Source organism: Notolepis coatsorum (genome assembly GCF_963971535.1).
Source record: "Notolepis coatsorum genome assembly, chromosome: 4".
NCBI lineage: Eukaryota > Metazoa > Chordata > Actinopteri > Aulopiformes > Paralepididae > Notolepis > Notolepis coatsorum.
This window is the reverse complement of record NC_140168.1, coordinates 172490688-172517563: the sequence shown is the minus strand read 5'-3', so window position 1 is coordinate 172517563 and position 26876 is coordinate 172490688. Positions and strand designations below refer to the sequence as shown.

General features: G+C 40.6%; 1 protein-coding gene across 4 annotated transcripts in view; it reads right to left on the bottom strand.

The window, feature by feature from the left end:
- LOC311227287 (enhancer of polycomb homolog 1-like) overlaps positions 1–26876 on the bottom strand; it is a 186777-nt gene that overhangs the window by 98546 nt on the left and 61355 nt on the right. Inside the window, exon 1 of one of the 4 annotated variants that reach the window (XM_084312882.1) lies at positions 5824–5913. The exons of the other annotated variants lie outside the window; for them this stretch is intronic. Coding sequence (XP_084169008.1) covers positions 5824–5886 — 63 coding nt within the window. The 5' untranslated portion in view covers positions 5887–5913. Of the gene's footprint in view, positions 1–5823; positions 5914–26876 lie in introns of those variants that run through there. 4 annotated transcript variants of the gene reach the window in all.

Below are 26876 nucleotides of genomic sequence, written 5' to 3'. Positions count from 1 at the left end.
TATATGTTTGCACATTAGTATACATTCAGTGTTCGACTTACGTAATGGTCCATTCTGGTCTGAAACGCCGACGTAACGTTATCCTCCAGTTGAAAAGTTAGTCTGAAAACTTCGCCTCCAGCCTGCTGCTTCATGAGTTTTTCCTCCACGCGGAATCTCCTCCTTGCAAACATTGCAACTTGCTTGACTTTCTATTTTAAAATGCTTAGTTCCAAACCTCTGACATTAAGTCTAGCTGCTCTAGTCAGTGGATATTAACCGTGTTTCGGGAGCGACGTGTTGTTGTGATGTGGTCGCGACTCGCGTGTAGCGTCTAAATTAAAGGGAATGTTTGTTGCAACGGTGAAAATTAAAGGGGAATGTGTTTGTTGTGGATAATTATTCTGCTCTGTGTGACAATAAATACATTAATGATGATATATTATATGTAATTTAAAACCAAAACTAAGGCCTCCGTATGAGTTTAAGACGTGGACATGGTCATGTTTGTTAAATAAAATGTCTCTTTTTTTGACTGCCGATTTTTATTATTATTTTTTCCCGATCCCCGATACTCTGAAAAGCACGTGATCGACGCCGATTCCGATCACGTGATCGGATCGGGACATCCCTAATCGAAATGGTATCGAAGTATCGATACTTTTCAAGGTATCGTATCGAAGTCGAAATTCCAGTATCGTGACAACACTACAGCATAGTATTTACCCGAAGATAGCAAGCAAGCCGTTCATAGCTCGGTTCCATTCCGTACCCAACTACCCATTCTGCAATCTGTTAATAAAGTTTTCAACCAGACAAATGTATAGAAAGGCTTTGTTTTATTATAACATTTGTTGCAGTAAAATCATTGTCTCGTTTGGCCATCCTGTGGAGCGCGCTGGTCGGCGGGCACTGCCGGGCAGCTAACGTATTAGCTTGTTGTGGTTCTGAGTTTGACTCGCATTCTCGCAAGCAGATCAATGGCGGCATGCCCCGAAGTAGAAAATGAATAAACGCTTGCCGATTGGTGGTAAGAACAGCAGGAGGTGGGTGCTAGCGGTGTGGCGTAATTGGCCGAATCGACTGTCAATCAAAATGGTTCCATTGCATTGGTTGAAAGCTCTGGTTGAGAGAATAGTATCCCGCTGCAGGCCGCCAGAATGGTTCCATTGCATTGGTTGAAAGCTCTGGTTGAGAAAATAGTATCCCTCTGCAGGCCGCCAGACGATACTGGGAGAGGAATAGTGATACCATAAACATATTTCTTGATGTTTCCTTTTTTTAAGTAAGTAAAGAGGCCTACAAATACAAACATACACATACAAATATACAGTAGTTTCATTAAATAATAAAAAAAAAAATTACATTTTTTGTATTTTTTTTTAATTACAAATACTTATTTTTTGCCACAAGTATCGGTATCGACCGATTGTGTTAGTTGAACAATCGGTTTTCATATCGGTGCACCCCTAGCCACTAGCGTGATGCGAGCGGGGGTGGGGGGGGTGGGGTGGAGGAAACAGTCCCTGTCGTAGTAAAAGAGCATGTGGCTCAAAGCCAGGCACTGTGCCAGTAGCAGCCTGTCAACAACACAGCATGCTCCTGGACTTGTATCATCTCTCTGGAGAGGGTGTGTGCAGGGCCCGAAATGAACTTTGACTCACCGGCCAGTGGCTGCTTGCTTGCTTTTTTTTTTATAGCGCTTTTATCCAAATCGCTTTACAATTTGTTACTCACATTTTCACACACATAAGTGTCTTGCTCAAGGACACATCGACACCCTGGCCGGGAGGAGCGGGAATCGAACCGGGAACCTCCGGATTGCCAGACGACTGCTCTACCTTCCGAGCCACTGGCGGGTAGATGGGAAAAATCCGCCAAGCATTTCTTACCGGCCAATTTTTTTTTAATTTGTCATATATATAAAATGTAAAGACTAACTATACATATATCTATGTGTACATAAGTACAGATAACTTGATATAACGTTTAGAAACAGCAGCAGTCTTTCAAGTGTATTTAAAGGCATGTGCTTGTTTGTCAGGTCTATGTACAGAGATCAGTACAGTACAGGTAGTGCAGGAATACTTGCATGATTAACAGCCTTTATGGTGGTTGTATTCCATTGGATGTCCTTTTCTGTATAGTTGCACATTGCTGTACTCCACCCTGTTTTCCGTTATTTGTCATGTTTTCAAACTCTTATTTCACTGTGCTCCTAAATATTTTAGTGTGCTCCTAAATTTCTTTGTGTGCTCCTAAATTTTTTCATTTAGGAGCACATGTGCTCCTTGGGAAAAAGGTTAGCGTAGAGCCCTGTACCCTTAAAATATGTCCTAAGATCAAGCAGGTCTAGTGATGATAGCTAGATTTGTATCATGCATGAGCTAATTTACCAGCAGAGACTCCATTAATGATATTGAAATAGCATTGGAAGAAGACGTCAAGTTATCATGACTAAGCTGGATGAAAGGGTGAGGGGGAGCGGGTGGCGAGGCTACATGGGATCATTATTGATGACTGAATATGCTCAGTGGACAACTTTATGAAAATAAAGAAAGTGTTGAGACACGTCTACTGGTAAAGTACACACTGGAACTGTGCAGTGGAGGCTATTTGACAGGGTGGCATGATGCTCCTAGTGGGTAGAGCCAACGATATTTAGGGAAAACACACATGTGCCCGTTACTGGGTAGGAGCATACCTTTTTGATAAATATATTTGACTTGACACTAGGGGTGGACGGTATAAACGGTATAAATTTGCTCTACGGTATGGATTTTGACTATACCGTGTAACCGGTAGAGCAGCTCTAAAATAGCAATGACGTCGTCGTCATGTAACCACAGCGCGTCTATTTCAATCGCATTTGCCCCTAAAAATAGATCAAATGTCAAGTTAGACCGCGCTCTCAAGATACGACACTGGGTGCTGAAATCCCATTAAGTATTATATAGAAGAAGCAGTGAAGCCAGACCAGCACTCTCAGGTTCAAAATTTAATGGCAGCCTGAAACAAACATGTTTCGGAATTACATATTCCTTCGTCAGTGTTATTGCTTGCAAGCAATAACACTGACGAAGGAATATGTAATTCCGAAACATGTTTGTTTCAGGCTGCCATTACATTTTGAACCTGAGAGTGCTGGTCTGGCTTCACTGCTTCCCCTAAAAATAGATGGAATTAGTCATAGATAATAGATATGTGCAAACCGGAAAAAGTTATTTAGGAGGCTTCGCGCAGTGGGCGCACTGGGCGTGTCAACACGCAATTGTCATTTCATAATAAACACATATCACCGCGGCGCACAGCAAGTTTCAATTTCAGTTCCTGGCATTTTTAACCAGTGGAGAAAGGTAAGAGATCTTACCTATCGTTTTTCTTATATGAATTATTCTACGTTAATAAAACATACCTGGTGATCAACTACAGTTTGCTGTAAACATTATGATATGTGTGTAGTGTTATGATAACGACGGCTGCAGCGGGAGCCGGGAGGACGGCGGGTGGATTTGCGAAATAGCATGCAGCTGCAGAGCCGCAGAGCCAGGGGCTCTTTCAGGTCTGGTCACAGGCCGCTCAACAGCGCCCCCCCACCCAACGGCTGAATTGCCCTGAATTGACCTGAAAGAGCCCCTGGCTCTGCGGCTCTGCAACTATGCTTCTAGCAAAATCCAGCATCCAGCCCTGCTGTTGCAATGGGAGCAGCACGGAGTCTCGACTCGGGACTTATTTTATTTGGAATATAATGACTTTATACGCAAAAGTAGCCTAGTTTTAAGTTAAAATATTATAAATCTACATGCCTTGAGGATGTCATTCTTTATATAGCCTGCCTATCAGGCAAAAAAAATTATTCTAACGGAAACACTGATACCGTGATATATACCGTTACCGTCTATGCTTAAAATTATACCGTGATATAAATTTTAGACCATACCGTCCACCCCTACTTGACACTATAGTTCTATGAATAGTAGGGCTAGCCCAAATATAACTTGAGGTCTGAAAAAAAAGATATATAAATACTGTATGTCATTCCGTTCTCAAAACACCTGTAAAAAGGGACAGGCTTAAGCGAAAGCCAGATATAATACAGAAGTAAACCCTTGTGCACTGCTTATTTATTTATTTATTTATCTTATTTTGGTGTTAACAAATACTCTGGGTCCGAATTGACCCGGTGTGCAACTCAGTACCAACCACCCCAAAAAATAAGGATTATTATCCAGTTTTGTTTTGTACTTCATTACTAACTTATTAGCTCATCATAACCAGTACCCATATCAAACATTATTTTATATGGCCCCCATATGGTCCCAAGACACAATATACATATTTTTCAATCAAAGATAGGATTATATTCACTCATGCTGTTCCCCATATTGAAGAAAATGGGTAAATATTTATGCAATCTGACTATAACAGGCTAATATATGAAGATACTTTATTGAGTAAACTGCTTTGTGGGTGTATTATGGAAATAAATCAAGGAACAAAACAACTCCACCTCCCTATCTATGGAAGCAAATGAGTGACAGAAGTATTAGTTTGATCAGACACCGAATTTATAGCATTGAAAATAATTACTTTGAAAATGTATCTGAATTTCTTTGCTCCGAATTTACCTATGTGAAATACAAATTCAGTGTAAAAAAATTCGAATGCATAATAAAATTCAATGTAAAAAATTCGATGCATAATTACGGTGTATAGAATTCGATGTAAAAAACCATCATCCGGGCTACCCAGACAGGATAAGCAATCGAGCCTGGACGCAATCGAACTGACTTCTGGCCTATCACTGCACGGCTTTGTCAGTCATGTGATCACACCAACCCGGGAGAAAGATGGCGGTATATATACATACGGTGGATACATACATTTTGGTGCTATAACGTTGGATCAATAAACGCGATCGATATTTGGAACGGCGATCAGGAATTGGATTCATCTTTTTGCAGAACATCTGATGTGAGGTAAGGACTCTATGTTACCAGTCTTGGGTTAATCAGATGTTTTTTTCTCTGACATCGCAGTGTGTGTGTGTGCGCGTAACGTTAGCCGTATCCACGGCATGGATAATCGATTTTTCAGCCCACTTCTCTAGCGTGCATAAGTACATATACTATCGATAATCTAGCGTTTATTTGAAAATGATTCATAAATCAGCCGAGAAATGACGTGTTGTGTATTCCAGTAAAGGGCTATTATCGCGGAATTTCTCTGGAATTCTCCAAAACTATACTCTTATTCAAAAACGGTATAAAACGGAAATGTACCAATGAAAAAACAATCTGTTTCGTACATGTTGACTGCAAGCAAGTCATTGATAAGTGAGGGGTGTTTTAGACCCATAGCCATAATTTAAGATAGTTTAGACGTTCGCAAATTTCCCCGACCTCCCATTGACTTCCTTACTGGCACGCTAGCCCTAATATGGTCAAAGGGGCGTGGGCCGTGGCTCTGAATGAGTTAAATGAACAGAGTTAAAAATTAGGACGCCCCCCCCCTTTTTTTACCAGGGTTATTTTCTCCATCCGCGGGTGCCTTGACACACCGCAGGATTGCGGTGATGCGGTTACCGCGACAGCCCTAGTTGCAGGGATTATTATAATCGCCATGTTGCCGTGACTATGCATCAAAGGGTTAAATCAAGCATTTTTATTAAAGTGCTTTAGAGGAAATGTCAAAATATCGTGATGTGTATCGTGAGATAGCCAAAAAATATTGTGATATCATTTAGAAGCTGTATCGCCCAGCCCTACTACAAGGGTACCCTGAAAGCCTCATTGAATAGCTTTAGCTTGAAAGTTGGGATCCCCTAGCTCAGGACAGACCTACCTGGAGAAAAAAGGTCCAGGAAGGTGCAGTCCTCCGTGATAGCAGGAGAAGCTCCTGTTCCATGTTGAAGAGGCAGCAGCGCAAATCTGCCAAGGAAGGAGGACTTGTGGCTACACCTGAGCTCTACATCCTCCCTGACTGGTCCTGTGTGCCACAGAGAATTCCAGCCTCAGATTGGTCCACAATAAGACATGCCATGGTCATCAACAACTATGATGGACTGACATTTCCTTCAAGCTCTGCTGCAGTAAGACCTGGACATAAGTCTACAGATTCAGAGCCCTCCTTTTAACCTCTTTAGCCCTATTTTCTGAAAATCCGCCTAAAAATACATACCCAAGTAAATGGAAGATTGCTCCACTTCTACAAGGTCCATTTGCATGTTCTTGGTATCTAGGGCTATGGATCTCAGGGAATGTATTCCCAGTGTCAGAAATATTACTGTCTATTACTATTACTAGGCTTGATTAAATTGAGTAAATTGTAATGAACCAAAGGAGTGATTTTTCTCTTCTCTTTTCATCTTTGACGGTGAATAACACAATGCTAAAATTCGTCAATTTTAGCAGAGCTCATTCAGCACCTTCTTGAGATCACATGTACAAAAAATCTAAGCAAAAACAGAAGGTTTTGTAGATTTCTGCCATCCGGACAGCACATGCCATTTGAAATAGGATTATAGAATATCAGGCCTATAAATTACATTATTATAGCTAGGGATGGGTACCTTTCACATTTGAACCGATACCTGTGATACAGGGCCCGAAATTAGAGCCCGCCACCCGCCATTGGCGACCAGATTTTAGGTTTGGCGAGTGCCACTGAGAGGTCTGTCCGCCATGTGGCGGGTCACAAAATAGTCATGTAAAATAATTAAAACTGCAGTGTGTTTTGGTCTTACGACAGGCCTAATTTGTGGCATGTTTACCGATGTCACATCCACTACTCTTCTGTCCTGACTGCCCGTGGCGCCTGCTTGCACTGTAGGGAGCTAACGTTAGCTTAATAACTTTAAATGGGTTACAAATAATGTGGAACTATGGAAAGAGTAAGCCGACCGCTAAAAAGAAAACCCACCGCGGCAGCGAGAGTGGGACCACCTAACAAAAGAACGTTTCGCAGAGCTTTTCCTATAATTTCATTATAGACAGACCACAGACCATGAGCTGACTAAGCAAAGCTAATTAGCGTTAGCTGCTAACCCTGGAAACGATCAAAGCATCATCAGTGAGTCCACAAAAACAGTTCCATTAGTGAGGAAAGGGGGGGGGGGGGTTATATTAACACTTTCAGCGCCACGCCTGGTTTTCCGTTTTACCGCTTGAATGCCACCATCGGCGCCAATGTTAATGTTAATATCGCCTAATCTATGTTTTAAATTATGGCTATGTGTCTAATCTGCCCATCGCATTATCAAAGACTATTTTCCAGTCAGTGCTGTGAAGGCAGATTGTTTTTTTATCGCGTCGTTGCCGTTTCAGAGCAGTTAGAAAAGTCCCCGTTTTGATATAAAAAACAGCTCATTCTGGAGCATTCTATGAAAATCGTCTTTTAGTGGAATATTCCACAACGTTGATATTCGTCGGCCTTTTTATGAATCGTTTTCAAATAAACGCTAGATGATCAATATTATACGTGCACGCACGCACATTACGGCCGCGCACTGATAATCGCTCCGTTGATTTCCTCACGGACTTTTACAGTGAAACCGAAAGAAGACATTTCACAAAACGGCTTATAACTAGGGCTGGGCGATATGGCCTAAATATGATATCACGATATTTTCTGACCTTTCGGCGATACACGATACACATCACAATGTTTTTCTTTTTTACCCCAAACAATTCATTATGAGGCTTACCAAGACAGTATTTGAGTTTGCAAGCTAACATTAAAGACAAAATAAAATACCCATGCATTTAGCATTTTTATATTAGATTTAGATTATTAGATTATATATTGCATATGAGATATTATATGATTTAGATATGAAATATGATGAATTGAAAATGGGGGACCCTGATGTAAACAAGACTAAAGTCTTTCTCTGGTCTGCATCCCCTTAACAATTGTATGTATTGAGCTGTACTGTACCCATTCTGCAATATGTTAAAGTTTTAAATCAATCAATCAATAAATAGCATTTTAATGAAACTACTGTATATATGTATGTCTCTAAATGTTTTGATGAATTGAAAATGGAGGACCCTTATGTAAAAAAGCCGAAAGTCTTTTTCTGGTCTTCATCCTCCTGTACTGTACCCATTCTGCAACCTTTAAATACAGTTTTCATTCATTCATTCTGACGGAAACATAATCATTTTGATTGACAGTCGAGTCTGCCAATGACGTCACACCGCTTGCACCCGCCCTGCTGTTCTTAGCACCAATCGGCAAGCGTTATAGTTTTTGACTTCCTGAATGTCCCGTGTGCTGAACATCAACAAAGCTACTAACGTTAGCTCCCCGCGGCCGTCGAGTAGGAGACCAGTGCTTCACAGGATGACTAAATGAGGCATAATGATTTTACTACAACGAATGTTATAATAAAAGCCTCCATACATCTGTCTGATTGAAAACTTTATTAACAGACCGCGGAATGGGCATATCTCAGCACAGGCTGAGATATGAACGAGTAACGTGTGGACAGATTGACGCGACACAATCCTCTTGGGCAAAACATCACGATATCCACGATACGTTGAAAAAGTGTATCGTTAATGAACTGTACCCGATATTTATATAATATCGTCATATCGCCCAGCCCTACTTATAACTTCATCAAACTTACTCTGATTATCCTACCACTGATAACATAGAGTCCTTACCTGACATCAGATGGTATCCAACTGGTATATTCCAATTCCTGATCACCATTCGAAAAAATCGATACGTGTATGGATCCAACGCGATACAGTAGAACTCCATGATCCGCGGGGATCTGAGGCTCCAGAATGAACTCTGGTAACTCCGGCTGGATCAGTGAACTGGAAAATGTGGAGTACCGGATTTTTCCCCCCAATAATTTTCATTGAGTCCATTCCAAAATCACTTATGTCATCTGGGAGACGACAGGGGGCGCTTTTTTCCACAGTGATCGTCGGCGCCCCTCGGCTATACTCGGGTAGGCTCGGGTGATGCAATAATTTTTCAGATCGCAAAAAAAAACTAAAAAAAACTAAATAAAATCCGAGAAATCTCGTGAGTGGCTAGCAACCACCTATAAAAAAACACGAGAAATCTCGTGAGTGGCACTGAAAGAGTTAACGAGGCTTGACAACAGGGGTTTAGGGATGGGTACCTTTCACATTTGGTACCTGTGAATCGATACCGGTACCCAACGGTACCTTTTTTCAGTACTTTAGTCTCAAGAAATTTAATTTACCTACCTCAGTCGTAAAAAAAAAATCCAAACTTCAAATAACTACAATTTCGACAGTTTTCGGCTTGCCATTGCCCCGACTGCTTTGTTGTTGAATCAAGTCAAATCCTAGGTAAGCATATATTGTGCGTGTGAACGTTGACATGAAAAGTAAAAAATAAAAATAAAAAAGTTAAAAAAAATAATCAATAATTTTTTTTTATTTATTTTTTTATTTTTTTTGTTTCTCACTTGATTCGATACTCTGTAGTACCGACGTGTTTCGGTTCGGTACCTCAAAAGTACCGAATTCGGTACCCATCCCTACAGGGGTTCAAAGATAACTTCACATTTATTGGCTATTAGTTTCTTTATATCGCTTCATGCATCGGGCATCCAGGTTCCGTGTGTTGACATCCTAGTCTAGTGTGTGTGACATCATCAACTACGGCAACTCAGACGGGGGGGGGGGGGGGGGGCTTGCGGCGCTCGCTCGCTCTCTCTCTCTCGCTCTCTCTCTTAAGTTCAATATGATTTAAAGCCAAACGTTACACTATAAATACTAACTGGATAGTTGATAAACATTTCATTTCATTATCTGAAATATTCTAAAATCATTAAGTCTGCTATAAGCCATTATCCCTTTGTGTCAAAGTAAAAAAGAACAGAAACAACACGTTTGTCATCGGTAGTAAATCAATGAGATTGTGGACTCTGATGAGGACATTATTGAGGAGGTTTAAGTTAGGTTTCCTTCACATTTGATTATGTTCTGTTAAATCCTGCAAAGAGGGTGTAGAGTGAGGAGTCTGATGATGTTTAACAGTAGGTTACAATTTAAGCTTAAGATTGAATTGACATGTATTGATTAATCAATCATCAATGAATATATTAAAATAATTTGCTTACAATTTTACTCTGGCCTCTTATTTAAGTGGATTCTTCAACATAATACACTATATACTTGAAATTTACTGAATTTTCTTTATATATATGTGACAAAATTTTTAATTTTTTTTGCCGGTAAGAAATATGCTTGGCGGGTAGATTTTCCCCATCTACCCGCCACTGGCCGGTGAGTCAAAAAGTTAATTTCGGGCCCTGCCTGTGAATCGATACCGGTACCCAACGGTACCTTTTTTCTGTACTTTAGGCTACGTTTAGACGAGCGTTTTGTGAACAGAAACCGCAAAAGTCATCTTGCGGTTTCACTTTAAATTTTGCGTTTAGACGAGCGTTTTGGGGTGGAATTCTCTGTGCAGACGAGGCTGTAACGACGGAGAACCGCTGTCACACGATTGGCGCATATGTCACATGACGTGCTGTGAAGACCCGCCCTACTCTGCCTCTGATTCGCAGACTGTGGATGGGGAATGTGATTGGACCAAATCAGAGTCACTCACAGACAGTGGGTCCACTCACGCCTAGGGATGGGAATCGAAAACCGGTTCCCGTTGGGAACCGGTTCCTAATTGGCCGATGCCTGGAACCGTGTGGCTCCTGTGACTTTCGATTCCCTTATCGCTGCCTACAGTTGCGCAATAACGTTACGTTAGCATGTAGCCATGGCAGACTATTTGATTCCTTAAGGGCTCGAAATTGCCTGGGTTTTGACATTTTTTATCTCGCGCAGATCGCTATCAGACTGTATTTGATCAATATAATGCATTTAGGGCTATAAATCACGTTCTGGAGAAAGCGGCAGAAAACGATAAAAACACTTATACTTTAGACTAGAGCTGCCGCGATAACCGCATTACCGCGGTATCGCTGTTGCATCACGCTCACCGCAGAGTTAGGCTGAATACCGCGTCACCGCTGTTTTTTATCATAATAATAAAGTTGGCTTGCGGCTCTGCAGATATACCCTACTCGGTTCCAAGCGACCCTATTGGTCCAGCCTGGCTCTGCGGCTCTGCAGATACCCCCTACTCGACGCCTCTGAACGAAAACAGAACGCCGCCATCTTTACTGCCTCGCTAAGGATGCATTTCATTCAGGATTTGTTTGCGACAGAACCAAGTGCAATAAACAAAAAATAATGGATTCACTGTGTATTCTGCCTTATTTATTGATGAAACAAAACCGACATCAACCCAATTTACCACCGAGCGGAGAGTTTAGTGTCACAACAAGATCGCTGATGTGTTAAGTTTGTTGTTGTTATCCGATATACACGAGAGGTAACGTTAAACCCGGGTTTGCTTGGTAGAATACACAATGAGAGGTAACGTTAGCTTTGGCAGAATAGACGCAACGAGAGTCTGGTTAATGTTGTTATTGATTGATTGATTGAAACTGTGTTAAACTCTGGCTTGCTGCAAGCCCTCGGACATCTATGCCCACGGAGCTTTCAGTGTACACAAGCGAGCGGCGGCGGCCCCGCCTGCATCCCCATTCCCCAAACGGAGTAGTACCTGGCTGCAGTGGAAAAGGAACGAAGTACCAGGTGCCTAAAGCGGGTCGAGTCGAGTAGGTAATATGCAGTGGAAAAGCGCCATTAGACTAGAGGCAGGCTATAAGAGTAGACTACTAAAAAAAAAAAAATGCATTCAATTTTTTTTTTTTTTTTGTGCGCACTGTGCGGTAATTACCGCGGCGGTAGGAAATATTGCGCAAATTCGTGCGGTAAGGAAAATATCAATACCGCGGCAGCTCTACTTTAGACCGTATTTTAGTATGAATATGTGAATGAAAAAGTATAACGTTCCTACGTCCTGAACGATAGATAATTGACGTTGAATGGGCCATAGTAATGTCAATTTAGCAATACAATTTAAAAAGTTATAGCCCTGCAAAGAAGGGGAACTTCTCCATAGACAAATAGAGCTGGCAGAGAGGGGTATAATGATGTACATAAGCCTGGCGAAGAAAGTGTTAATAAAGTTTTCAATCAGACAAATGTATAGAAAAGCTTTTATTATAACATTCGTTGCAGTAAAATCATCATGCCTCGTTTGGTAATCCTGCGCAGCGCTGGTAGTCTACTCGTGGCCGGCGGGAAGCTAACGTTATTGATTCTTAGGGCTGACCTTCGAAGCTTTTTTTGGCAATCGAAGCTTCGGGGCCGAGCTTCGATTTTAATTCGAAGCTTCGGGAAAAAAAAATAGCTTTTTTTTATTTTTTATCTTATGTTGTGGGACTTGTACAGCACTTTCGTAAACGTTGTCGTTTTTAAATGTGCTCTATAAATAAAGTGGGTTGGATTAATTAATTAAGTAGCCCCTTTCGTGACTGACGCATCCAACAAGGTTTCACTCGGCTGTGTGATTTAATTCAAGGTGGATCGCTGTTGTCGTTTGAACAACTTCAGATTTCATGGGAACTACCAATCCCCCAAATCAAGAATGTTTAAGATGAATGAAGTAAGATTTTGATTATTTGAAATATGGCCTGTGTAGACTAAACTATGCACAGAATTATGTCAGTCTACAAGGTCCGGATTCTACATGGTCCGGCAATGTAGACCTTGTAGACTCCACTACAGACCAATTATCAGTGAATGTTCATGCATTTTTAAGAAGGGCAACTTCCACAAAAAAACAAAGAACTCACCAAAACATCTCAGTAGCACCTTATCTAAATGTTATATTTCATATATGGAGATTCATATTTATTTATGTATTGCATGCATTTCTACATTTTATTTCTTATTTTGTTTATTCATCCCAGTATCTTTCTTTCTTATGTGTGGAATTCTACAAGGTGCGCGCACACACACACACACACACACACACCTACACACACACACACACACACACACACACACACACATTTAGTCATTTAGCTGACGCTTTTATCCAAAGCGACTTACAAGTTCTGTACGACAAGACAGCAAGAAGGGTACAACTCTATCAGCTGAGTAACAATGTCCATCAAAGTGTTGCGTGTTACAGTGTAGGTTAGTTTATTAGGACAAGTGCATGACAGTAAGGTTAGTCACGGTTAGATTTTTTTTTTTTTATCATTTCAGATAATGGTTGAAGAAGTGAGTCTTTAGTCGACGGCGAAAGATTGGACGGGATTCGGCTGTCCTAACTGGGATGGGTAGTTCACACACACACAAATCGAAGTAAAAAAAAAAAAAGTTGAAAAAATAAAGTAGATTTTTTTTTTTTTTTTTAATGTTCGAAGCTTGTGCCATCGAATCGAACGTTCGAAGCTTCGAAGCATTTAAGACAGCCCTATTGATTCTCTCGTGTAAATCAATGGCGGACTTCCCGGAAGTAAAAAAAAAAATTAAAATAAGCGCTTGCGTGGTGGTAAGAACAGCAGAGGCGGGTGCAAGTGGTGTGACATAATTGGCAGAATGGACAGTCAATCAAAATTGTTCTGTTGCCGTCTGATTGATTGAAAACTTTATTAACAGATTGCAGAATGGGTACAATACAGTACAGCTCAATACAACAGCAGTGGACTGGAGTATGAAGACCATAAAAAGACTTTCGGCTTTTTTACATAAGGGTCCTCCATTTTCAATTCATCAAAACATTTAGAGACATACAAATATACAGTAGTTTCATAAAAATGCTAAATATATGCAATATATAATCTAATAATCCAATAATCTAAATCTAATATAAAAATGATAAATGCATACTATTTTTAGGGATGCCCCGATCGATCGGCCACCGATAAGTTATCGGCCGATAATCAGTATAAATATGCGATCTGTGATAATGCTTTATTTTCGCCGATCGTCAAAACCGATCTATGACACGGAAAACATGATCCAATTATCTGCGGAGTTCTCACTCGCTCTTCTCTCCACAGTGCTGTTTGCAACGTACGGCTCCTCCTTCTCCTCCAGCCCCTCCCGCACCCATTGTTTACATGGGTGTGGGAGGGGCTGGAGGAGAAGGAGGAGCCTCCGGCAACAGTCTGCTCTAGTAGTGCATGCGACGTGAGCTAACGTTGGCTACCTACCGAGCCGTTGGCTACCTAACGTTACTGTTTAAACTAACTGACCCAGTGACTACATGAGGCATTGTTAACGGTATCTAGCCGGCTAGCTACTGATAGCTCCTGATATCAACAAATGCTCCAGCAAGTCTAGTAGTGCATGATAGCTCACGTTAGATACCGTTAGCTCACTGTTCAAAACGAAACGTCCCATTAAACTAAATAGTTCACTGAGGCGTTGTCTTAACGTTATCTAGCAGTAGCTACAGATAGCTCCTGATATCAATGTCTTATAACACTGATTCGATGCGTATTCGAACTGAGGGTCCAGCTGCAGCTCCGGAGAATCCTGGCCGTAGCTGGAGGCTACTCAAGTACACACAGACAGTGGAGCCGTTTGCAGATAGCGAGCATTTTGACTTGTTGCGTGGTGGCGATGTCTCGCAGATAATTCAACTACAAGTATGATTATATAATATATATATATTTTATAAAAAAAAAATTATATAAAACATTTTTTTTTATTTTTTTTTTAAATAAAAAACAATCGATATCGGATCGGTATCGGCCGATATGGCTCAAGACGATCGGTGATCGGTATCGGTGGCAAAAAACGTGATCGGGGCATCCCTAACTATTTTGTCTTTAATGTTAGCTTGCAAACTCAAATACTGTCTTGGTAAGCCGCATAATGAATTGTTTGGGGGGGAAAAAAGGAAAAACATTGTGATGTGTATCGTGTATCGCCGAAAGGTCAGAAAATATCGTGATATCATATTTAGGCAATATCGCCCCTGCCCTAGACTGGACCTGCAAAAACATGTGCGAAGATCACTTCAAAAGCCATGTCAGGAACAAGGACTGTGCGTTCCAAAACACACTAACTCTCTAACGATGATCTCTGGTGATCACAATAGATACAGCTAGAGGGCGAGGCTAATCACTGACACTATTGTGATTTAAATAGCTATGTAACGTTATGGAGATTATAGCTTCTTGCTAAATCTGGTGAACCCATCTATTTGCAAATGATTGTCAGTAGGCCTACACACTGTCCTTTATAAATGAAATAAACTAAAGGTGCATAAATTATGCATTACTATATTCCATCACAATAGAATAGATATAGCTAGGCTACTGACATTGTGATAAAAGTAGCTAGCTGTATCTTGTTTACACTTGAAATGTGTATTTTTATTTTGTCACATTATTTGAAGCATATTGTGTAAAATTGAACTGTATTTCTGAGTTGCAGCACTTAAAAACATTAAATGGACTGTTATATCTTATTAAATTGTGGACATTTATTCATTCCCACTTATTCTCCACTTGCACAATCTGAAAGTAGCCACTTCCGGCTGACTTCCGGTTGCCAATGGTACTTCCTGTCCCATCCAAATACATTGGTTTTAGCTACTTTTCTCCCCTTATTTAAACAACTTTGTCGTCACAGAGAGGCAATGAAACGTTTGTATTATTATAGTATAGAATGTATTTAATAAGCAAACGTTTGTCAGCAGGGTTTTTGGGCTGTATTTCATGTAAAAACGTTTATTGTTAGTTTCCTTGCTCAGCCAGCATTAGCTAACAGAAGCTAGTGGTTAAACAGGCCGGATTAGCTTTGAGCCAACTATCTTTCCCGACCCATGTATTCATTCCATTCTAAACATAACGTTAGTTTACAAAACATGACCCGTCTATATAACGTTGAGGAACAAATTATATAGACGGGTAATGTTTTGAACAACTAACGTTACGTTTAGAATGGAATGCATCGGCAAAGATCCGTTAGCTCAAAGCTATTCCGGCCAGTTTATCAACTTCCTGTCATTTAGAAATATGATTTTATAGTGAAAATCATTACCAAAACTAGGGATGCCCCGATCGATCGGCCACCGATCGTTATCGGCCGATAATCAGTATAAATATGCGATCGGGGAATTCCGATAATTAGTCATATTCGCCAATCGCGGAAACTGATCAAGTGGATATCTCACTCGCTTGTCTCAGACGCACAGGACCTGCAAACTGCTCCTCCTCCCTAGCCCCGCCCGTACCCGTGTAGAGTTTGTAAACACAGAGGAGGCGGACCTCCTCTGCTGAGTCTAGATAGTGCATTCGAACTGAGCTAACGTTAGCTACCTAGCTATCGTTACTGTTTAAACAAAATTACCCAGTCAACTATTCACTTTTAGTAGGCATTGTCTAACGGTATTTAGCCGGCTAGCTACTGATAGCTCCGGATATCAACAAATGCCCCAGGAAGTCTAGTAGCCCATGTTGATATCTCCGTTAGCTTGCGTTAGCTTGCGTTAGCTGACGTTAGTTCACGGTTCAAAACGAAATGTCCGATTGAACTAAATAGTTGTCTTAACGTCATCTAGCCGGCTAGCAGTAGCTACAGATAGCTCCTGATATCAATGTCTTATAACATTGATTGAATGCGTATTCGAGCTGAGGGCTTGCTGAATGTGAAATGACCAAAGCATAACGTTACCAAGGCAATAGGGTCCCGCTGCAGCGCCGGAGAATCCTTTTTGGAGCTAGGGCTACTAGAGTACACACAGACAGTGGAGCTGTTTGCAGATAGCGAGCATTTTGACTTGTTGCGTGGTGGCGATGTCTCGCAGATAATACAAGTACAAGTCTAATTATATAATATATAATTAAATAATAAATAAAAAAAAATTTATATAAAATAATTTTTAATTTCTTTTTAATCAAAAACGATCGGTATCGGATCGGTATCGGCCGATATGGCTCACGACGATCGGTGACAAAAAACGTGATCGGGGCATCCCTAACCAAAACGTCCGGAAAAACCTAACGGGAGCATTATAGACGGTCATACAAATGTACAAATGCTATAAGGTGGCAAGAAATGCACTATAAACAATACTTTGCGGCGTCGTTTCTTGCGCTAGCCTCTTGTTAGCCAGCATTGGCCTTAATAGCTTTGAGCTAAGGATCTTTGCCGATGCATAAAGTATTGTTTATAGTGCATTTCTTGCCACCTTATAGCATTTGTACATTTGTATGACCGTCTATAATGCTCCTGTTAGGTTTCTCCGGACGTTTTGGTAATGATTTTCACTATAAAATCATATTTCTAAATGACAGGAAGTTGATAAACTGGCCGGAATAGCTTTGAGCTAACGGATCTTTGCCGATGCATTCCATTCTAAACGTAACGTTAGTTGTTCAAAACATTACCTGTCTATATAATTTGTTCCTCAACGTTATATAGACGGGTCATGTTTTGTAAACTAACGTTATGTTTAGAATGGAATGAATACATGGGTCGGGAAAGATAGTTAGCTCAAAGCTAATCCGGCCTGTTTAACCACTAGCTTCTGTTAGCTAATGCTGGCTGAGCAAGGAAATTAACAGTAAACGTTTTTACATGAAATACAGCCCAAAAACCCTGCTGACAAACGTTTGCTTATTAAATACATTCTATACTATAATAATACAAACGTTTCATTGCCTCTCTGTGACGACAAAGTTGTTTAAATAAGGGGAGAAAAGTAGCTAAAACCAATGTATTTGGATGGGACAGGAAGTGCCATTGGCAACCGGAAGTCAGCCGGAAATGGCTACTTTGAGATTGTGCAAGTGGAGAATTAGACACCATTTCTGATGGTAAAATGGGCGTAAAGGCAAAATACAGAATTCTGAAATATTCAAATAAAAAATGGAATTTGGAAAATTTGCACCAAACTGACACAAAACACAGATACTGATGCATAAACCTTGAGTATTAGCGGACACGGTACCGATTAGGGGTGTAACAATGCATCGCAATGCAGCGATCCTAACTAAGGTGACGATTCAACTGCATCGATTTGAAAATGTTAGAGTCGCAATTTTAATGTGTGCAGTGTTATGTTATTCTCATGTCCGTTACAGCCAGGGAGCGAAATTAACTTTGACTCACCGGCCAGTGGCGGGTAGATGGGAAGAATCTACCCGCCAAGCATATTTCCTACCAGCCAAATTTTATTTTTTTTAATAAAATATATATATTATATAATCATAATTGTAGTTGTATTATCTGCGAGACATCGCCACCACGCAACAAGTCAAAATGCTCGCTATCTGCAAACAGCTCCACTGTCTGTGTATACTCGAGTAGCCTCCAGCTCCAGCAAGGATTCTCCGGCGCTGCAGCTGGGCCCTAGTCTAGTGTGTGTGACATCATCAACTACGCGACTCAGAGACGGAGATGCATGTCAACAGGTCACAGACATTTGAACTATTAATTAAGTGATTAATGCCTACTGTGGCAAAGTTGTAGCCAACAACTAGGCCTAATAAGAAAGGCAGTGACATTGAACAAAAAGGAGACACTGGCATTACCACCAGGGCCTACAGTAGAGGGGGGAGCTAGTGTTGCTATTCTAGAAAAATAATCATTTCAGGGTTGCCTATTGAAATACTGTACACCTCCAGTACAGAAACATTGTTTATGAGTTTGCGTGTCAGGTAGACCATTGATTGACAAGTCGATTCTGCCAATTACGACGTCACACCGCTTGCACTCTGGCCGTCCGGCGCTGCAGCTGGACCCCATTGCCCACCTCTGCGGTTGATAACGCTAGCCAAGTTAGCTGTACACACATACACAGTAGGGGTGGGAATCACCAGTTTCATCATGATACGATACGATATCGATTCTTTGGACAACGATACGATATTTGCCGATATCACAAAATCTCTCACGATACAATACGATTAGATTCAGGTGCCTGCGATCGATATGAGATGATATCATATGCCCATTTAACACAATCAGTAACATTTAGATCAACAAAAAAAAGGTAATGAAAATATCATTTGACATTTGTATTTTTGAGCTCTTCCAGACATTTAAAGGAAAATCAATCTATTGTTTTTAATACAAATAGACCTCCTGTTCACTGTAAAGTGCCACGTTTTTATATATTGAGCTTTAAACTTTAAGCTCCATTTTTTGGAACTCAAAACTCACAACCTCCCTCTCCCAAACCGTTCCTACAACAATTTGTTGATGTTGCATGATCATGTATAGGCCTACATTTATTATGTATTATATTGTTTATGTTTAAATAACATTTAAACATCAAACTCCTCTGACCTCATCTGGTCTTTCCAAAGACGCGCGCACACACACACACACACAGAAAGGGAGAATGCTATGCTGTAACATCTACACACACGGAGCTACTGCTGTTGTTCTTGGGCGGATACGAGACTCGCCACAGGATTTTCAAAATAAGAGTATCGATATGAATCGATCTTATTACATCGCATCGATCCGATTCGATTGTTGATAATTACATCGATGTATCGATCTGGATCGATGTATCGTCCCACCCCTAATACACAGTGGGCCAGTTACTTTGGTGTAGGGGTGTAACTAGGCTTGGGCGGTATGACGGTATTAAGGTATACCGGGGTATTTAGAGATACCGACGGTATTGATTTTCAATACCGTCAGTCACCGTCAAAATCACAGATGCGCTTCAGTTTCTATAACAGTGAAACGGAGTTTTGAGTGTAGTGCACACACGCGCCAGCAGAGGGCGAGACCGCTCTAGTGGAGCGAGTGGGTCACAACGGTGTTCACGTTTTACGGTAATGTTGCGACAGTGCTGTGAAAATACCGTAAAGCGTTGTGACGAGAGCAGTGTTGTTGTGGAGCAAGCAAATAATCCGTCTCTTATTATATGTGAACTAAAGAGTACAAGTGTTATGTGTCATGTGCTCTGATCAGGCGTTCCTAGTGTGATGTGTCATGTCTGGATGTAGTCCTTTGTCATGGTGTGTAGTCCCTATTGTTTTCCCCCAGGTGTACCCAATTACCATTACCCCAGGTGTGTGTTGTCTCGTCATTCCCTTGTGTATAAGTAGTCTGTCATCCCTTCCGTCTGGTGCTGATCCTGTCTGTATAGTCCTGTGTTTGTCTGTCTATTATTTGATGTTCATTTCAGTTACGAAAAACCATGGTAACTATTAATTAAAATATTCTTTTAGATACTTTGGCTGCCGTCTCCTTATTGTGTAACATTGACAGGTTAACGAGCCTTCCTGTAGTCAATGGTTACGTAATAACAAGGTTTACACAACAGCCCCCAACCGCCTTTTTATTGTATTTGTACCGTCCTGTACTATCCGCTGTCAGCTGTTTATCTCTCTGTGAGCTACTGAGCTTGAATAACTAGCGTTAGCTCACGTTAAGTAGCGTTAGCTCTGCGGCTAATCTTAGATTACCCTGAACTTAGGGCTGGGCGATATAACGATAACGATAAATATCGCGATATATTTTAATAATCGATATCGAATATCGAAATAAATAAAAAATCGAAAAATCGTTTTTTTTTTTTTCCTGCAACAGGGCAGTTTTAAAACCAGAGACAGTGGACAGACTTGTCTTTCTTGCCTGCAACTTAAAGTAATGGCTTTGCTTGTCCAAATGACAATACTGACCAAATTCAGATTTCTTTTTCTCTTGTCCATTTATTTTGTTTGCTTTCTAATTTAAAATACATTTTGAAACCGTCTGTACACAGTAGGCTATGTGTGCTAGCAGAACTAGACTCCAGTCACGAGTCACAGTGCACATGTGCGGTGGTTTGTCCACCAAAAAAGCGCCAAAAGATCGAAAATAAACTAGCAGAGCCAGAACTGTTCAACTCCTCTGGAGCCACAGCCAGCAGAGAAGCCGGTTTACTTTAGCTTTTAAACCAGCTGCAGCCTGAGAACTGGAGTGTGAGGGGATGTAACACTAAAGATGGCGGCAATGACAAAGAATTGCTGCAAAATAAACATACATCTGTTGTTAAAAAAATAAAAAAAAAATTATACTTATAACAATTCGATAATTATCGATATCGAGAAATAAAATAAAATTATCATATCGTTATCGCGATATGATTTTTTTCCATATCGCCCAGCCCTACCTGAACTAAATCAATGACTAGGTTATAAAGCATTAGAGTAGTTTTCACTGCACATAGAAGTAGCCAAACAACGGGAGCATATCACCAAAACCCAGGCAATTTCTAGCCCTTAAGGAATCAAATAGTCTGCCATGGCTATAGGCTAGATGCTAACGCTAAAACGGTGCAGGCTTTGAGAGCAGACGATGATTTGTTTACTTGGTAACACGTAAACCCCCCCCCCCCCCCCCCCCCCCGCTGATGAAAATGAAAGTCATACCGTCAAATACCGTGCACCGGGGTATTATAACATAAAGGTTTGCCGGTGTGAAAAAAAGGATACCGCCCAAGCCTAGGTGTAACAGCATCGCAATGCATCGATCCTAAGGGGAAAATTCAACTGCATCGATTTGAAAATGTTAGAATCGATTATCGCAATTTTAATGTGTACACGTTATGTTATTGTCATGTCCGTTACAGCCAACACAACGACATACGCCAGGGTTAGAAATAAAAAAAAAAATTCAAGGGCTTTTTTTGCCCCCCTTAATTGATTTTAGAGGGCTTTTTTTGTATTTCGGGGCACAATTTTTATAATGAAAATTAACAAAGATTATAAAACATTGTTGACACCTTTTTTTACAGTCTTCGTCCCTATGTTTGATAACGTAATGTCTCCATATATAGGGCTCTACGCTAACCTTTTTCCCAAGGAGCACATGTGCTCCTAAATAAAATGTTAATAAATAAAATCTAAATACAAATTTAGGAGCACACAAAGAAATTTAGGAGCACAGTGACAATTGTTCAAGTAACACACACACGATGTGTGACATGGCTTGGTTTCATGTTTTGAGGTACCTTCAATTATCTGTAAATAATACATACATACTCTATCTAAATAGATTAAATATGATTGTCCCTGAGGGCAAGTTGTGTTGTTGTCTTGATATATCTACAAATAGCAGACGAATAGCTGGTTGCCTCTGGATCAATGAATGTCTAATATTGAATAATATTATTAGCTATTTTATTTTTAACATCCCTAATTCCAACAATCAAGAGGCTTGTTTCAAATTGATACAGCACTGGAACGTTTGAGTATAGGCTCTGGCCAGAGTATCAATGAAATACGTTGCGCGCTCAGCGCTGTGGAATGAAGGAAATGCGCATCGGGATCGGATTTGGATGTTATTCTTTGAAGTTGTTACAAATGGAACGGTCTTTCCCTGCCGAACACAAGTTACTTAACGTTACACAGGTCGCGCTATGCCGATGCTTAGCTTGCTAACGTTAAGATAGCAGTGTAATGCTTATGCTTGATGAAAGCAGAGCTCTCCCCCCGTCTGTGTTCGCCCCTCTCAAAGCACCCTGTAACACGCAGCGGGCCCCGCCTCCCTCCCTCCTTGCAACAAACCTGGCATTACACCCAAAAACTGAATTTCAGTCCAGTTTCTCAACTATTAACAGCGGAGCCGTTTGTAATCTTCACTCGCACACTGCAAGTAAATGATTTTTCCGGTTCACACACACATATTATTAGGGGCAAATACGAGGGAAATGCTCGCACTGTAGAGCATATATATAATTAGTAAACTGTCGGGGGCTTTTCTTGCCCCCCTTAACTGATTTTCGAGGGCATTTGGTCAATTTTCGAGGGCATTTTGCCCCAAGCCTAGGGCTGGGCGATATGATATAAATATCGGGTACAGTTCATTAACGATACACTTTTTAAACGTATCGTGGATATCGTGATGTTTTGCCCAAGAGGATTGTGTTGCGTCAATCTGGTCCACACGTTGAAACTTTTGAACAGCGCCGCCCCACACACACACTACTGCATCAAAGTTACTACTTATGATAACAAAGGCATTCGTTTTGTGGCATTAACGTTATATAGTTACACGGACATCAGCGTATAACATCAGCGTATTTACATAGCAACGTCCGAGGTCGACCTAGATATAGCAAGCATTAGTCGTTCATATCTCAGCCCGTGCTGACTCAGTTGTGCCCATTCTGCGGTCTGTTAATAAAGTTTTCAGACAGATGTATGGAAAGTAGGGGTGCACCGATATATCGGTCGGGTATCGGTATCGGCCGATAAGTGCCTTGTTGACTGCTATCGGCCTATAAGCTCAAATGTGCCGATAGCAGTCGCCGATAAATAACCATCAATTTGTGTAGCGTCAAAAGACAAAAAAAAAAAAGTTCACTCACGACCTACCTGCACAACGCCCGCCGTCCCCCACACAGCACACACAAGCTACTGCATCAAAGTTACTACTTATGATTAACAAGGCATTCGTTTTGTGGCATTAACGTTATATAGTTAGTGTTACACGGACAATAACATCAGCATATTATTATTACCCATAGCAGCAAGGCATTACTCAGAGTCCGTTCATAGCTCAGTTCCATTCCGTTGCAGCATGAGCTACCGGGAGGCAGAAGACTAACGTTACTGGTGAAAATGTGATTTACGTTGGAATACTCCTTTGCCAACTTGCTGTACTTTGCTTGCAGGTCTGCAGCCATTATTGCTGGATTATGAATAGCCCCAACTTTAGCCAACGTAACGTTATAGCTAAACCTTTAACATTAGTTAACACTAGCTTTCGGTTAGCTGTTCAATGCTAATAACACAACCAAGCGAACCCATCAGAGCTCCCCATCAACACCGCTCTGTCGGGAGGATGGCATTTAAGAAAGTATCTGCTGTTAAAATGACAAAAAACATTCGTTTTGTGGCATTAACGTTATATAGTTAGTTACACGTTCAATTACATCAGCATAGTATTTACCCAAAGATAGCAAGCAAGCCGTTCATAGCTCGGTTCCATTCCGTACCCAACTACCCATTCTGCAATCTGTTAATAAAGTTTTCAACCAGACAAATGTATAGAAAGGCTTTGTTTTATTATAACATTTGTTGCAGTAAAATCATTGTGTCTCGTTTGGCCATCCTGTGGAGCGCGCTGGTCGGCGGGCACTGCCGGGCAGCTAACGTATTAGCTTGTTGTGGTTCTGAGTTTGACTCGCATTCTCGCAAGCAGATCAATGGCGGCATGCCCCGAAGTAGAAAAATGAATAAACGCTTGCCGATTGGTGGTAAGAACAGCAGGAGGTGGGTGCTAGCGGTGTGGCGTAATTGGCCGAATCGACTGTCAATCAAAATGGTTCCATTGCATTGGTTGAAAGCTCTGGTTGAGAGAATAGTATCCCGCTGCAGGCCGCCAGAATGGTTCCATTGCATTGGTTGAAAGCTCTGGTTGAGAAAATAGTATCCCGCTGCAGGCCGCCAGACGATACTGGGAGAGGGATAGTGATACCATAAACATATTTCTTGATGTTTCCTTTTTTTAAGTAAGTAGGTAAGAGGCCTACAAATACAAACATACAAATATACAGTAGTTTCATTAAAAAAATAAAATAAAAAAATATTAAAAAGAAATATTAAAAAAAAATTACAAATACTAATTTTTTGCCACAAGTATCGGTATCGGTCGATTGTGTTAGTTGAACAATCGGTATCGGTATCCAATTTTCATATCGGTGCACCCCTAATGGAAAGGCTTTTATTATAACATCCGTTGCAGTAAAATCATTATGCCTCCAGTCGTTTAGTCATCCTGCGGAGCTAAAAGCTAAACGTCGGCCGCGGGGAGCTACCGCTACCATTGTTGTTGTCATTGAGCTCTCCAATGGCGGAAGTAAAAAATGTATACGCGATTGCCGATTGGTGCTAAGAACAGCAGGGCGGGTGCAAGCGGGGTGACGTAATTGGCAGACTCGACTGTCAATCAAAATGATTCTGTTTGCCGTCTGAATGAATGAAAACGTTATAAACAGATTGCAGCATGGGTACAATACAGTACAGCTCAATACAACAACAGTGGACTGGAGGATGCAGACCAGAGAAAGACTTTCGTCTTGTTTACATCAGGGTCCCCCATTTTCAATTAATCATATTTCATATCTAAATCATATAATATCTCATTGCTAAATATATGCAATATATAATCTAATAATCCAATAATCTAAATCTAATATATAATATAAAAATGCTAAATGCATGGGTATTTTATTTTGTCTTTAATGTTAGCTTGCAAACTCAAATACTGTCTTGGTAAGCCTCATAATGAATTGTTTGGGGGAAAAAAGAAAAACATTGTGATGCGTATCGTGTATCGCCGAAAGGTCAGAAAATATCGTGATATCATATTTAGGCCATATCGCCCAGCCCTACCCAAGCCCCCGTTAATTTCGAACCCTGACATACGCTACTGCATCAACGTTATGATTAACAAAGCAAAGCATTCGTTTTGTTGCATTAACGTTATATTACTATTGCTATCGATACATCTAGGTGTTCTCAAATCTATTGCTATTGGTAAGACTAGAATATTACATTAACTTAATGTTACTTGCGTCTCAGAAAACGCTCGCATATCACAATGGCGGACTCTCAGGAAGTAAAAGAGAAAATGAGCTTCCGATTGGTCATTTCCTTATTTTTTTTTCTTGAAACCAGTCACGTCACTCTACTGTGATTGGACCGTTGGCTTGAGTGCAATGTGGGACTTGTAGTTTTTGAACGATTATAGCGGAGAAAAAAGCACGATTGCAGCTGTAATCTTGAGTCGCACACCGTGCGAGTAGGGATGGGTACCGAATTCGGTACTTTTGAGGTACCGAACCGAAACACGTCGGTACTACCGAGTATCGAATCAAGTGAGAAACCGAGAAAAAAAAAAAAAAAAAAAAAAAAAAAAATTACTTTTTTTTTTAACTTTTTTCTTTTTATGTCAACTTTCACAAGCACAATATATGCTTACCTAGGATTTGACTTGATTCAACAACAAAGCAGTCGGAGCAATGACAAGCCGAAAACTGTCGAAATTGTAGTTATTTGAAGTTTGGATTTTTTTTTTTACGACTGAGGTAGGTAAATTAAATTTCTTGCGACTAAAGTACCGAAAAAAGGTACCGTTGGGTACCGGTATCGATTCACAGGTACCGGTACCGGTTCAAATGTGAAAGGTACCCATCCCTACGTGCGAGTAATTGATTTTTCCGTTTCGCACACACATATTTCTAGGGGCATATGCGAGCAATATGGTCGCACTGTAGAGCCATGAAACTCATGAACAATGTTTCTGTACTGGAGGTGTACACAGTATTTCAATAGGCAACCCTGAAAGGATTATTTTTCTAGAAGAGCAAGTTGCAACACTAGCCAAACATAGGCAATTTAGGCATTGTATGCATAAAAGGGGAAAAAGCTAAAGTTAAGTGACTTACTTTTGTAGCAGTAGTTCAATGTCACTGCCTTTTTTGTTAGGCCTAGTTGTTGGCTACAACTTTGCCACAGTAGGCATTAATCACTAATACATCAAATGTCTGAAATCTAAAATCTGGCACTTTTTGAGAATAAAATATCCTGTTAACTTAAAACTTGGTGTATTGTTTTTATTGACTAATAGTCCATTCATGGAGGACCCTTATGTGAACAAGACGAAAGTCTTTTTCTGGTCTTCATCCTCTTAGCAGTTGTTGTTCTGCAATCTGATAATAAAGTTTTCAATTTCCAATTAATCATACTGAGTGAATCAGTTCCCCCAGCCACATTTGTGTATTAATTTTTTTTGGGGAATTAACTGATCGAAAATGTATTGAATCGTGGTCAAATGAAGAGATTTCATGATGCATTGAATCATTGCCTGAAGAATCGTAATCAAATCGTTGTGGGGGCGAATCGTTACACCCCTAGTACCGATCCAATATTTTTGTTAAAGCCACAATGTGGCTCAAGTAAATACTCCCACCCTTTATTGACAACCTAGGTCTAGGTTTACTTCTGCCATGCA